The 12,787-nt window shown below is 28.1% G+C and overlaps 1 protein-coding gene across 8 annotated transcripts in view; it reads right to left on the bottom strand.

The window, feature by feature from the left end:
* Positions 1–12,787, bottom strand: part of LOC136988714 (C-Jun-amino-terminal kinase-interacting protein 4-like) — a 94,478-nt gene that overhangs the window by 9,557 nt on the left and 72,134 nt on the right. For 7 of the 8 annotated variants that reach the window (XM_067286660.1, XM_067286659.1, XM_067286664.1 and 4 more), the window contains 4 exons: positions 7,427–7,474; positions 4,155–4,353; positions 3,877–3,957; positions 2,714–2,781 (listed from right to left, as the gene is read on the bottom strand). In XM_067286660.1, the coding sequence (XP_067142761.1) occupies positions 2,714–2,781; positions 3,877–3,957; positions 4,155–4,353; positions 7,427–7,474 (396 nt within the window). The remainder of the gene's footprint in view (positions 1–2,713; positions 2,782–3,876; positions 3,958–4,154; positions 4,354–7,426; positions 7,475–12,787) is intronic. The other variant, XM_067286662.1, reaches the window with a different exon arrangement.

The raw sequence follows: 12,787 nt of genomic DNA, 5'->3' as shown, positions 1-12,787 counted from the left end.
TCTCATTCTCCCACAGAGGCGAGACATGATTTTAGAAGAATTTCAACTTGTACATCAGTCCAAGGATATTCGTCGCTCAGCATTAAGCACGTATATATGTATCACAGGTAATATAAATTTTATGCAAACTCTCTCTCTATGAAAGGAATTAGTTAATGGGTTGTCATTCAATCTTATTTCCTTTAATGGTCATTTATATTAAATGTTCATTTCTTTAATATATTATTTTGAATTTATCCTTTGGATATAAATATTATTAAACCTTTCATAATATATATAACTTTTAATTATTATCATTCAATTAAATTAATGCCTAACTCCATCATCAACTCATGTTTCAAATCAGACCCTCCTAAAATTCCAAAAAGATTTAATATGTTTTTCCACTCAAAAAAAGTTTAATTGTGAATTGGAACACAAGATAATTTTATCCTAACTAGTGTTAGGAGATCTTGACAATAGTCCGAGAAAGTTGAGGTATTTGCACACTTGTTAACTTTTGATGATTAATTAATAGCCATCCCCAGTGAGACAAGAGGTATTCTGGAGCCAATCCTATCCTCACATGATATTAAAAGAGTTCAATAAATAAAAAAATGCTCATGATTGTCAAAATATAAATTATCTATCTAAAACTAAATTGAAATTTAAATACTCAGTAACCATGAGAAAGAAACTTGACGAACTAGTTCATCCCAAGTTAACTCATTGGTTAATGCATAAAATAAGCAATTATTGATTTAGTGACATAAAACAGAATAAAGCATTTCTCATGCAGAAATGTAAAACAAATACAATTTATTCAAATATGAAAAATTTAAACATAAGGAAACAAAACAACCATACACAAAAATGATTTGAATATATGAAAATAACATTTAGATTGAAAAGCTAAGATTAAAACTTAGATTACAAGAAACATTTTTAAATGAAAAACATAAATGACCAGGTTAAAACCAGGTATAAAAAAAAATCTTCCATCATAAAAATATTCTTTCTGAATGATTTTAGAGTTTTACTGAATATAATTGAAAAATTCAAAAATTAAAATAATAAAAAATAATCATAAAAATGTAAGTTAACCAAACAAGTATTCTTTCTCTTGTTAAAATATTATCTGTACTAGTATATGAAGTTATTTTTAAGATACAGAATCAAACTGTTATTTCCTCCTGCCAATTTTTTCCCAGAAATTTATATACAGTAGCTGTATGATGTATGTGTGTATATATATATTACTAAAATTTCTAATGATTCTGATACTAATGCTGATTACACTAAAAAAATTTCAATTTTGATTCTTTTCAAAAACATAGTTGAATACAGTCTCAAAAATTAATCTAATTTCAAAAGATATTATCACTTGATGTTAACTATTAAAACAATTCTAATTAATTCAATTATAAATATTTTACAATTCAAGACTTTAAATGCAGGATTATATCATGCTAGAAAATACATAAATAAAAGCATTTAAACATTTTAAAAATTCCAAGAAAACTTTAAATTAGTAAAGCCTGTTAGAACAATATTTTTAAAATTATTAATACAGTAAGTCCCTGCTTAACGCAGGGGATGCGTTCCTAGACGACAAAGTGCTAAGCGAAACAACCTTAAACGAGACCATTTTAACATAGAGTAAATAGGGATAGAGGAAGACGCAACCAAAAAATAAGCAATTTTACTATAATTTTAAGTTATTTTTATATAAATTTTTGCATAATAATATATATTAAATAACACAAAAACATATATGAGCACAGAATTGTAAAGATAATTTTTTGTGACAAAGGTCCTGGCTCTTCTGAAGTTTTTGTTTTTTGTGAAGAAGTCATGAAGTTTCATTGGTCGCTTTCTTTTTCTTTCCTTAAGCAAATATTGGTAGCAGAAGATCACATCCAAAATGCCTTGTTTTGCTTTGGCACTCCTATCAAAATCTGGATCATTTGCTACAATTTGATCAATGATTTTGGTTATCGTTACCAAACTTTTACTAAGGAAAACTGTAGAGAAATTTTTTGGGTTTTTCATCTTCAGAATCTCTATTTTCCAGTTCTACACGAATTCCTTGTTCTGCCAGTTCTTGAAGTCGTCATTGGTAAGGCTCTTACCAGAAACCTGCAGTAACTTCCCAATATCCTGCTTGTCTACATCTCCTGTATCAATTAAGTTGACAATTTTGTCAACCTAATGATAAAGTGATAGGCTCTTTTCAATGAGAATTCTTGGATACCTCCAGTCATAACTTCTTCCATACTCAGTTCATGCATTTATCAGTTCATTCTTGCCAAGCAAAGTCGATATTTCCTATGGCATCCATGATGTTATATTTTTTCCAAAATTGAACAAAACAAACATAGATTTAAAGGAAGTACGGCGCTATGACGAATTGCCACCTTTTGCTGATTGGTTTGTGTTTGGGAATAATCGTATTATATACAAATCAATGCAATACTGTGTTAATTTGAATCAGCGTAAATTTTGAGCATTTTTTAGGCGTCAAGTAGACTGTGTTATATTGAATCAGCGTTAAGTGAGGCAGCGTTAAGCAGGGTCTTACTGTACTTATACAGAAATTTTTAAATGTAAAATACAAATTATGTTTCATGAAATAATTTCATTGCATCAAAAATGATTAAAATGTAATAAAAACAAACAAAAATGTAATAGATTCATTTTTGTTTGTTCTTATTCTACAATAAATATAATTTACCTTCTGCTCTATGAAAAATAGCTACAGTGCCATCTGCTAACGCTGCAAAAACACGACCTTTGATATGCCTGTAATGATAAATTATAAAATAAGTAAAAAAACAACATAAAGCATGTACAGTAGAGCATTGATTATCTGAAGAAATTTGGGACTGGGGTTGTTCAGATAACTGATCATGTATAAAAAAATATATTAACCCATCCCAATTTGAAATTTTTCTCCGTTGTGTGTCACTTCACATTGAATTTTCGTTGATTTTAAGCCTAATGAAAATTTTTTCAAAATAATAATTGCGGCTATTGTCTCATTAAAAATTATTTCTTTATTTTGCATAAATAAAAACAAAAAAAATTATATTTCAGAAATTAATCTAGTATCAAAAACGTTCCAATTCAGCATGACACATGTCCCAACACACAGTCCTCAGAAAAACACCACACAAAACAAGCAAAACTCTTTTTTTTTTCTTGGGTTTATCTGGAGATGTCAGCTGCTTGGGCTATATTCTTCGATGAGCTGAAGCAAAACCCACCACTCATTATGGGAAAAAACGCCTCGTTAAAATACTGGCGCACCTTTAAGTACTGTACCCTCTGATGGTTGCACCAGTGCTGCCAGCTAAAACACACACACCAACAAAAATAATATTGGAGTAGCCCAAGACATAGCCAAATATTGCAGTGCCACAGCACTAGTGAAAATTTAAATTTGCCGACTGGAACATTTTTAGTTAACCAATGTTCCGGTTGATCGTTATTTGGATAATCAATGCTCTACTGTACTGTATTTCTATAATCTGTTCTATTCAAATTATAATCATCATTATGATTAATTAAACTTAATTTGTTTTTAATAGAATATCTGTAATGAAAAGCGAAAGATACATTAATCAGAAATGAGATTATGATAAGATATGATAAGATGAATTAATACATTAACAATGAAACTTAAATAATAATTTTTTTTATCCCAATAAAAATAATACTTGTAAAAATATTAAATTTTTCTTTAAATTCTATTTTTGAAAATTATAACATTCAAATAACTAAGCACTTGATATTTAAAAAATAATAAAAATAATTATTTTACAAAATTTATCATAATTAGTTTAATATGAATTATTAAAGATTACTATTAACAATATAATTAAATTTTGGACTTACACAATACTAAGAACAGCATCTTTTAACTTCACTGAGTGAATACATCTCCACCATTGAGAAACTGAAGAATGGACGTAAATACTACAAATAAAATATAAAAATTAAATAATTTTAACATTTATATTAAAGTTATTATGTCTACATTATTGAAATTCCAGTTTAAAAATTAAAATACAAAAATAAAATTGTAAACTAATAAATAAATAAATATTTTCAAAGAAATGATTAAAATTTCTGAAATCCCATATTTTAGTTTTGTCTACTTGTAGAATATTCACCTTCCATTCTGTGAACTCATCCACATTGTTGGTAAAATACTAGACATTTTTTCTACTTGGTTATATGCAAGTTGATTTTCTCTAGAAACTTCTGAAACACCATCTTTAACTAATTCAGGAGGTTCTTTCATTACAATCCACTGTTGCTGTCTGTCTAAATTAGAAGATTCAGAATTGGAAGAAGTAGAATGACTTTTATCTACAAAGAATAAAAATTTATGAAGATTATTATATAACATATTTAATTATTACTATTTGATTTGATAAATGAAAATAGTTTTTATTTAAAATAGGAAAATAAACTATCTAATATTCAAAAATCACCAAATATATATTATTTAATGTTAAAAATTAAAAAGAAAAATAGTTAAGGCAAATTACATAACAACAGGTTTGATGATAAAAAAAGTGAAACTTTTATTGTTTTCCCTCATCATCAGAAAAAAAGAAAGAAAGAAATTAATTAGCCTTAAGAAGAAAGCATCCACATTCTTAGAAAGATATAGGAAGGATAGAAATTTCATTGACCAAGGCAATAATATGTGGTTTTGAATACAAGACAAAAGTGAAAATTAAAAGACTAACACTGCAAATTTAATAAATAAATGAAATTAGAGCTGAAATGGTTTTGGAAAGATTTTTATAAAGAATAAGACAGAACTATATATTTTTTTGAGTGATATTCATGCCAGAGTCCAAGCATCCTCAATCCAAATAAAAGGTCTGATGATCAATGTGATATATGAGGTTTTAGTTATCTAATCATCAGAAACATTAAGGATTCTTTAATGACCCATAATAAGTTAAAGCAAAAAATAGAATAAAAGAACTCAATTTTCAGATTTAATCCATTAACAATTACATATACAGTAGAGAGTTGTTTATCCGAACACCAGTTATCCAAATGCTTTCCAGTCAGACTGTGTCATGCTGAATCGAACTTTTTTGATACTAGATTTACTTCTAAAGTATAATTTTTTTGTTTTTATAATTTTCAATATATTTATTTTGTTTGTAAAAAATAAAGAAATAATTTTTAACGATACAATAGCCTCAATTATTATTATAAAAATTTTCGTTAGGCTTAAAATCGACAAAAATTCAACACGAAGCGACACGCAACGGAGAAAATTTCAACATCGGACAGGTTAATATATTTTTTTGTACATAATCAGTTATCCGAACAACCCCAGTCCCCAATTGATTCGGATAAACGACTCTCTACTGTAATTACATTATAGTACAAAAAAATTAACAAATAAACAAGTAAAAAGAATGATAACTGCCATACAATCTGCCAGATTATTTATTGGACTACATTAAGGCTAATTAAATAATTAGATATAAAGCAATTTAGCTAGAGGTAGGAAGCTAGACTGCAATCTCATGATAAATTTAATAATTGAAAATAAATTTATTTTTAATTAAAATTTAGAATCTTTTGAAAGAAAAGACTGGTCTGAAGTCAAACCTGCAACTCCTGCTTACTGTGCAAATATGTTGCCAGTATGTGACTGGAACTTCTGTCTGATTTTTGTATTCAAAACCATTAATTAATTTAGATAACCATAATAGGTCACTCATGACACCAATTGAGAACAACTTTAAAGTCCATAGCCATCCATTGCTCTCAGCTGACTTACATTTTTATCCTCGCATATGGTATATGTTATTAAGAATGATAAGAAGCACAACAGATAATGATTAAAATATGAAAATCAAATAAATCCATTGAATTGATTTAATGAACTAATTAGAGGAAAGAAGTGTCACTATTACCAAAAGGCCATTAAATTAAACATGTTTTTAAAACATATATTAATAAAAAACTTAAAAACATATGCAACACATGTTAAAAAGTTATTATGGTAAGATGTGTATAAATATGAATAAAATAATAATATAATCCATATTGAGTAATTTATACTCATTGATTCATTGTTTTAACCTTTTAGCATGGTCTATTTGTAAACAAAACAGGTTTTAAATATTTCTTATAAGATAAATTTTGTCTATTAGATCTGAAGTCCATTAAATTGAGGGTTTACTGCATCTATAACTCTCTTTAATTTTATTAGCATTACATATCATTTGACCTCTACTTCAAAATATTTAATTTTTATTTTCTACTGTTTAATATTAATAATAAATAACTATATCTATATTTTTCTTTCTTTTATGTTGAAAACTATTCAAATTGTCTAATCCATATACTGCTGGAACCTAAACAAACAAACAACTATAGAAGATGTTAAGAATTTTGGTCATATGAACTGGATGTCACTGCAGCTGTCTTATGAAATACAGGACCTATGCTTTTAGTGGTTGCTGCCATAAATACCATATAGAGAAATCTAACATTACTGTTAAAGATTTATTAAAACTATGCATAGCATACTGTTAAGTCACACTGTTCTAAATTCACCTTGAAAACTCTCTGCTGGATAATCTGCAGAGCTTATTTAAGCTTGTACAGTTTGGTAGTCAAGGAGATAGCAACTGTTCATGTAGCACAATCCAAATATTAAAGTATTTTGCCCAATGGTACCTTTTTATTGTTAATTGCACTTAAAAGTGATCATCAATACAAAAATAATCTAATAAACATTCTACTGCTATGTTGCAAGTGACACTGATATAGGTTTTCCTACACTACATGCATTCTATACAAGGCGACAAAGAAACTTCAGAAACCTGTACCTTGTAAGGGAGCTGTAGTGATCCTTCCAGTTCATATGAGCAAAATTGCTTGTGTGGTTCTCCTTTACTGGCCATTTCATTTTGTTGGTCTAATTTCTTAACACCCTGTATAAGCAATAACCTTTCATTGATATGTAATTACAATTATCTTTTTTTTTTTTTAATTATTATTTTCACATGTATAAAATTTTGTTTTCAATTCATTAAATTAAACTGTCACTTGTTTTACACAGTAGGAATTAAGAATAACACTTTTTATAAAGAATTATTACCAATCTGTGAATCTAAAACCTCTGATGTATAATCTTCTGCATACTAATTTCATATACAAAAAAGCCAAGTACAAATTCAAAAATCTACAGATAAACATGACATGTTATAGAGTGTGAATACAATTTAAGCAAAACAAAATTACCAAATACATTAACTATATTTTAACTTTTTTGTTTGTTTTAAAATAAATTATTAAAATTATATTTTTTGATAATTATAAAATAAAACAAATCAATTATTATTATACTTTTATGTTAACTTGTTAAATTAAAAATAAGAAAATTAAATTAAATTCTTACCAGCATCAGAACTCTGAATGCTTTGTCTTAGCAAAATTGGTTCTGATTCTGAAAACAAAATATATCTTATTTAAACAAAATTAATCAATAATCATATGTAATTTTTGTAAATAAAAAAACTTTTAATGTTTTTGTTTCTAATTTCATGAAAATAAAATTACTAATAAAAAAAATAAACATTAAATAATTAAAAAAAAGTATTCTTTCAATAAATTTAATGTTGTTTGAAAGATTAACATATTATATAAAATAATAAAAATTTAAAATTTATTAAAGAAATAGATTTTTATATTGAAATTGTTTTCCAATTGAATTTTCTAGTAATATATAAGTTAATTAAAATATTTTCTATACATAAATAATGTGTGTCTGACTAAATTTAAATTTCATAAATCAATCAAAGATTAAAATGATGATGACTTTTATAAATTCTAATATACGGTATGTAGCAAAAAATTTCAACAATGATCATATTTCTTTTCAAGGCTATACATTTCATCTGTGCTAATTTCAAGTTTTTTAATTTCATTTCACCATCAAAGGGCATATTATATGTTTATTTGAGTGTGACCCCACCAATGCAACAGGTCCAGAGTTATGTGTTTCAGCCACCAAACTCCAATGCTATCACCATGGAAGAGAATTGAAGAAAGGCATTCCGTGTGCTCATCAACAATACAATAACAGACAAATGAAGTGCCTGGATTAACCAGTGTTCATCTTACTACAACATATAGAATGTTGAAGCAATGTAAGAACTGACATGGACCAGATAATTGGACTGTTCATCATTCACTGACAAAAACAGACTCTGTCAGTGAATGACAAACAATGCATGACATAACTATCGTTATGTCACCCAAAGCGATCATTGCATCAGATTGCCACAGAGCTGGAGGAATGAGCAGGCCTGAAAGTGAGTTGCACATGCATGCAGCATCACTTGAAATGTGTCAAGAAATTGCAGCCTCTCAACAACCCATATTCACAGCCAAACACAAATGATATGTGCTGTGGGCCAGGACCAACTTGAATCAGGATTGGAGCAAAGTAGTGTTTACTGAGGAGAGTTCTTTAGAGCTGTTCCAAAACAAATTAATGCACACAGCCACAAAAACCAACACTAGCATACCAAGCTGCTGTCATGGTGTAGAGCAGCATTGTGCTTGAGGAATCAATTCCACTCAAAATCACCCAAGGATTCATTAACACTGAACAATATCAAAACATCTTGTATGAATGTCTTTTGGAAATGATGAGTTTGATCTATCTGGAAGAATATAATCTTCAGCAAGACAACATGCAACCACATCTTATGCAGTTAACACAACAGTGGTTCATAACCACAACATCAATGTCTTGGACTGGCCAGTCTTAACTTGATCAAAAACCTGTGGGCTATCCTCAAGAATCAGCTGGAGCCCCGGAACCCCCAAAAAAGAAAACTTCATTGCAAAAGTACAGAGGTTTAGGACATGATCAATGCTGAGCTGAGAGTGTCACTTATGAGCAGCATGACTACTTGACTTAAGGAATGTATTTCCAAAAATAGAATAATTAAGTGCTAATTTTCATAACTAATCACAAATGTCAAGTAGTTTGTAGTTTGTGGCTGTGAAAGAATGTGATTTAATTGAGAAATAAACATGTCAAGAGACATTGCATTTGTTGCAATTTTTTTGCTGCATACTATAAATTAAAGAAAAATTAAAAATTAATTTAAAGTTTAAAAAATCTCAATCTAATACTTTATGAAGAAATACAAAGCTAATATTAAGAAGATTAAAATTTAATTCTTTTAGTTATTTGCACTGTATATATCAGTACACGGAAAGTTTATCTCCATTCTTTTCTGACGTTCGGAGGCTAGAAATTCTACAGTACTCTAATCTGCTTTTTTTAAAAAACAAATCCGAATAAAATTAGAAAATAAAAAAGGTTGTAAGACAAACAGGTGATGTATGAGAGAGAAAAAATTTTTTTTTTATTATTCATATTACCCCAAATGCATTTCACCTTCAGCAGCCTCTTCAGTAGGGTTTTTTCCTTTACAAAGGAACTTAGATGCTAGTTATCCAACACTAGAGACATGTAGAGACATGACTAGTATGGATGATGTCTCTAGTGTTGGATAACTTGCATTTAAGTTCCTTTGTAAAGGAAAAAAACCCTACTGAAGAGGCTGCTGAAGGTGAAATGCATTTGGGGTAATATGAATAATAAAAAAAAATTTTTTTCTCTCTCATACATCACCTGTTTGTCTTACAACCTTTTTTATTTTCTAATTTTATTCGGATTTGTTTTTTAAAAAAAGCAGATTAGAGTACTGTAGAATTTCTAGCCTCCGAACGTCAGAAAAGAATGGAGATAAACTTTCCGTGTACTGATATATACAGTGCAAATAACTAAAAGAATGATTTTATCTGACGCCATCGGTTTTTAAGATAAGAGTTATCTTGTAGTAATTTTTGTCTTTTACATTATTTTTATTAATTAAAATTTAAATTCATAGATAAAATAACTATTCAAAATAATATTAGTAAAATATTGCTTTAACCCTCTTATGTAAATTAAACTTTTATAACATAATTGTTATTTTCCAATTTATTGTGGTAGAACATTAGCAAAGCCTTTTCTATATGACTTACAGAAATGTGTTTGTTCTCAAAAATTGATCAATTGATTTTGATTAAACTTTGCCATTTTCCATTAACTTGATGAAGAATCCAAAAATGTAATAAAAAATGTGGTCTGTGACTTCATTTTCTACATACAGTGGGGTCAGAAAGACACTGTCCATGCTTCCTGAGTGATGTGTTTGAGTGTGCCTAATAGAATTTATGGCAAAAAAACAGAGGGACATTGTGCAAATGTAATGAAAAATGGACATTAAAAATGAACAAAGCAACTGATACCATGTGAATCTTACCTTCACTTGGTATCAAATGGTAAGGATCACCTCTTCTGTTCCCAGCAGATACAAGGATTGCCTCTTTTTTCCAGCAAGTGCATGGATCACCTTTCCAAGGCTGACAAGTGTAAATTTTGCATTCTTGCCTGGCTAGCAACCATTTTCTTCTGATCATACACACACTCTTTTACTCTCTCAAACTCACACATATATTTATATGCACTATCATGTCCTTACAGACAAATTCAAACACATGTCAGCACTCAGGTTAGATGGTACAAAAGATAATTTATCTGTACAAAATTTTAGTGCAAAAATATAAAATGCAATGAAAAATAACAACCATCAATACTTACACTAGAATGAAAGAAAAAATAAATTATACAAGAATTTTTAGTTTTAAAAACCACTAAAAAAATTAGTGCCATTTTAATAAAATGTAACTGAATATGAAATTTAAAAATTTCCAAGTATAATACATATTAACAGCTTATAACCTGAAGAGGACCACTAAAGGTGACTGAAAATGTTTGTATTTCTAAATAAAGTTGCTGGAATAAGTATGAAAGGTGTCATTGTGTGTGTATATATATTAAAATCATTTTTATTCTAAATGCTTAGTTGATGAAGTCTAATGGATGTAAAAATCCATTTCTGTATATGTTTATTTCAAAAATATTATTGAGCTGCAATTTCAAATTTCAGATCTATAAATTTCCGTTGGCATCTATCCATCTTTCCTTAATCTCCAGATCAGAGTTAGTTAGATGAAAGTCAAAAACAGATATGGAATGCCTAGTGGCAGGAAGACCCAATTCACTATGAATGAACTTCCAGTCTGGACTGGAAGTCACATTATTCAATTCAAAGATTTTCTACAGAATGAAATTAGATAGATGACTAGTATGACTCTGTTGTTATCAGGAAAAGTATGATATACAGAGACAAGACACTTAAAATTGAGAGCATATGTTTTTTAATTAAATAAATTAAAAATATGATTAAAATCTGCAGTCAGCATTTTCACAATGCTTGGCTGCAGTTTTTTTATTTTATATTTTAAACACAACATTTTAATTTGTTTCCATTGTCGAACATTACATTCTACAAATGATATGATTTTTAACTATTGAATTTTAACCTTTTTCATTAACTATGTCAAATCTTATAACACAAGTATCAAGTATGATTCTTTGATATAAATGTTGCTGTACAGTAGATAATATTACGAATTTAGTCTCTGTAATCCAAAACTTTTGGTAGACTAATCTCACAGCAGTATGGTTACATCATATGCATTTCAGGTTGGTCTAATTTGTTCCATCCCCTCTTCAGTGAAAGTAAAAAATATTTTCTCCACAGATGTATAATAAGCACTCTAAAACAGCAAATGGTTAAAGCTGACAAACAAATGTATAGGTATAATGCATTCACGATGCATAAAATATTTTAACAAACTTCACAAAATTGTTAAAAAATAACAACACTATTAGTTCACTTATACCAGGTTGAATTTTATTACAATAATAATCACGTGATGATTACCTATTACTTCATACAAGTAATACCTATTAATTCATTACAAGTAATAGGTAATCGTCACGTGATCATTATTGTAATAAAATTCAACCCGGTATAAGTGAACTAATAGTGTCGTTCATTTTTTACAATTTTGTGAAGTTTGTTAAAATATTTTATGCATTGTGAATGCATTATACCTATACATTTGTTTGTCAGCTTTAACCATTTGCTGTTTTTAGAATGTTTATTATACATCTGTGGAGAAAATATTTTTTACTTTCACTGAAAAGGGGTTGGAACAAATTAGACCAACCTGAAATGCATATGATGTAGTTCTAAATAAAATCAATTTGCCAATCATACTGCTGTGAGATTAGTCTACCAAAAGTTTTGGATTACAGAGACTAAATTCGTAATATTATCAAGTATGAGTTTGATGGACAATGATTTTATTTTATCAAAAATATAAAAATAATTTAAAATAATATAATTTATTTACTATTGATATTATTTTTCTATGAAAATAAAACTACCAGAAATTTATATTTATTGTAAAATTATTAACAAAACATTAGCATAGCTTTTTAAACATGCTTAATTTTTCAATTATCATAAACATAATTTTCATATCTCAGGCATAAAATTGTCATAAGACTTGTACTTAATCATGATTTTTCTGCACTCACAGATAAAACAAGAAATTGTTCACAGTAATTTCAAATCCTTGATGCACATCTTTAAATTCTATTATTGCTAGCTTAAGATACTTTCTAATAGTATAATTTATTAATTAAACAAAATGAAAATTATTTAAAGTTACTTAAGGTAAAAAAAAAACCACTGAAATTATAATGCAGATGTCCATGTGATATCTATAGACTCTTATAAGATAAACCAATTATAAGTACAGGTATCCCTCAGACAACACA

Source organism: Centruroides vittatus, unplaced genomic scaffold (genome assembly GCF_030686945.1).
Source record: "Centruroides vittatus isolate TY-2023 unplaced genomic scaffold, ASM3068694v2 scaffold_386, whole genome shotgun sequence".
Classification (NCBI taxonomy): domain Eukaryota; kingdom Metazoa; phylum Arthropoda; class Arachnida; order Scorpiones; family Buthidae; genus Centruroides; species Centruroides vittatus.
This window is presented reverse-complemented; position numbering and strand designations above follow the sequence as displayed.